General features: G+C 55.0%; 1 protein-coding gene across 1 annotated transcript; it reads left to right on the forward strand.

Annotated features, from left to right (window-relative positions):
- Positions 1 to 907: 907 nt before the first annotated feature.
- Positions 908 to 1,069, forward strand: CHLNCDRAFT_29048 (hypothetical protein; the record flags this gene model as incomplete). Its single annotated transcript, XM_005842577.1, has 1 exon — positions 908 to 1,069. A coding segment is annotated over one exon (162 nt), but the record flags the coding sequence as incomplete, so codon positions are not given.
- Between the last annotated feature and the right edge of the window lie 352 nt (positions 1,070 to 1,421).

Below are 1,421 nucleotides of genomic sequence, written 5' to 3' on the forward strand. Positions count from 1 at the left end.
GTGTGCTGAATGAATGAATTCTTCGGTACTGGCACATTTTTTGGGGCCGCCTTTCGAGGCTGCCCCAGCCCACAATATTTGGCCACTCTTGCGCCTGCAACGCCTGTGCATACCCCCCCCTGCCCTGCCAACGATTAAAATCCTTACCTTGCTGGAGTCTCTTTGGTAGCCTGCTCACTTTCGGGTGCCCTACTAGCAGAGCTGCCCACCATAACGAACTGTCCACATTGCCAACATTGCCTGCAGGCACACATGGTGCGAGGCACCCTCTAAGCACCAAGCCCATGCATGCACCAGCGCCAGGTGTATCTTACAATGGCTCAGCAAATGACCGAGTACTCGATGTCAAAAAAAGGTTGGCCGTCTTGCAATGTTTTATGTGTGCATGGACATGCTAGCATGTGCCCCTCTGACCTGCTTGCATTGTTATGTGCCCTCTATTATTCAATGTGTGTTGCTGGCTGGCTATGCTAGCATGTGCCCCTCTGACCTGCCTGCTCTGTTTTCTTGTGCCCTACCCCACACATTCATTTGGATCCCTCCTATTTCTGCAGCTTGTGAGTGATTGGCTTGCTGCCCACCATGTGGTGTATGTTATGTGTCCTCGTTGCCCAGATGTGTGATGCTGGCAGGCTATGCTGGCATGTGCCCCTCTGACCAGCATGCTTTGTTTTCTTGTGCCCTACCCCACACATGCATCTGGATCCCTCCTGATTCTGCAGCTTGTGAGTGATCGGCTTGCTGCCTGCCATGTGGTGCTTGTTGTGTGCCCTCGATGCCCAGATGTGTGATGCTGGCAGGCTATGCTGGCATGTGCCCCTGTGACCAGCCTGCTCTGTTTTCTTGTGCCCTGCCCCACACTTTCATTTGGATCCCTCCTATTTCTGCAGCGGGTGAGTGATCGGCTTGCTGCCCGCCATGTGGTGCTTGTTGTGTGCCCTCGATGCCCAGATGTGTGATGCTGGCAGGCTATGCTGGCATGTGCCCCTCTGACCAGCCTGCTCTGTTTTCTTGTGCCCTACCCCACACATTCATCTGGATCCCTCCTATTTCTGCAGCTGGTGAGTGATCGGCTTGCTGCCCGCCATGTGGTGCTTGTTGTGTGCCCTCGATGCGCGGTTGTGTGTCCCTGCCCGGCCATGTGGTGCTTGTTGTGTGCCCTCGATGCGCGGATGTGTGTTGCTGGCAGGCTATGTTGGCATGTGCCCCTCTGACTTGCATGCTTTGTTTTCTTGTGCCCTACTCCACTCATGCATCTGGATCCCTCCTGATTCTGCAGCTGGTGAGTGATCGGCTTGCCGCCCGCCATGTGGTGCTTGTTGTGTGCCCTCGATGCCCAGATGTGTGATGCTGGCAGGCTATGCTGGCATGTGCCCCTCTGACCAGCATGCTTTGTTTTCTTGTGCCCTACTCCACTCATG

The sequence above is a fragment of the Chlorella variabilis genome (genome assembly GCF_000147415.1).
Source record: "Chlorella variabilis unplaced genomic scaffold CHLNCscaffold_289, whole genome shotgun sequence".
Lineage (NCBI taxonomy): Eukaryota > Viridiplantae > Chlorophyta > Trebouxiophyceae > Chlorellales > Chlorellaceae > Chlorella > Chlorella variabilis.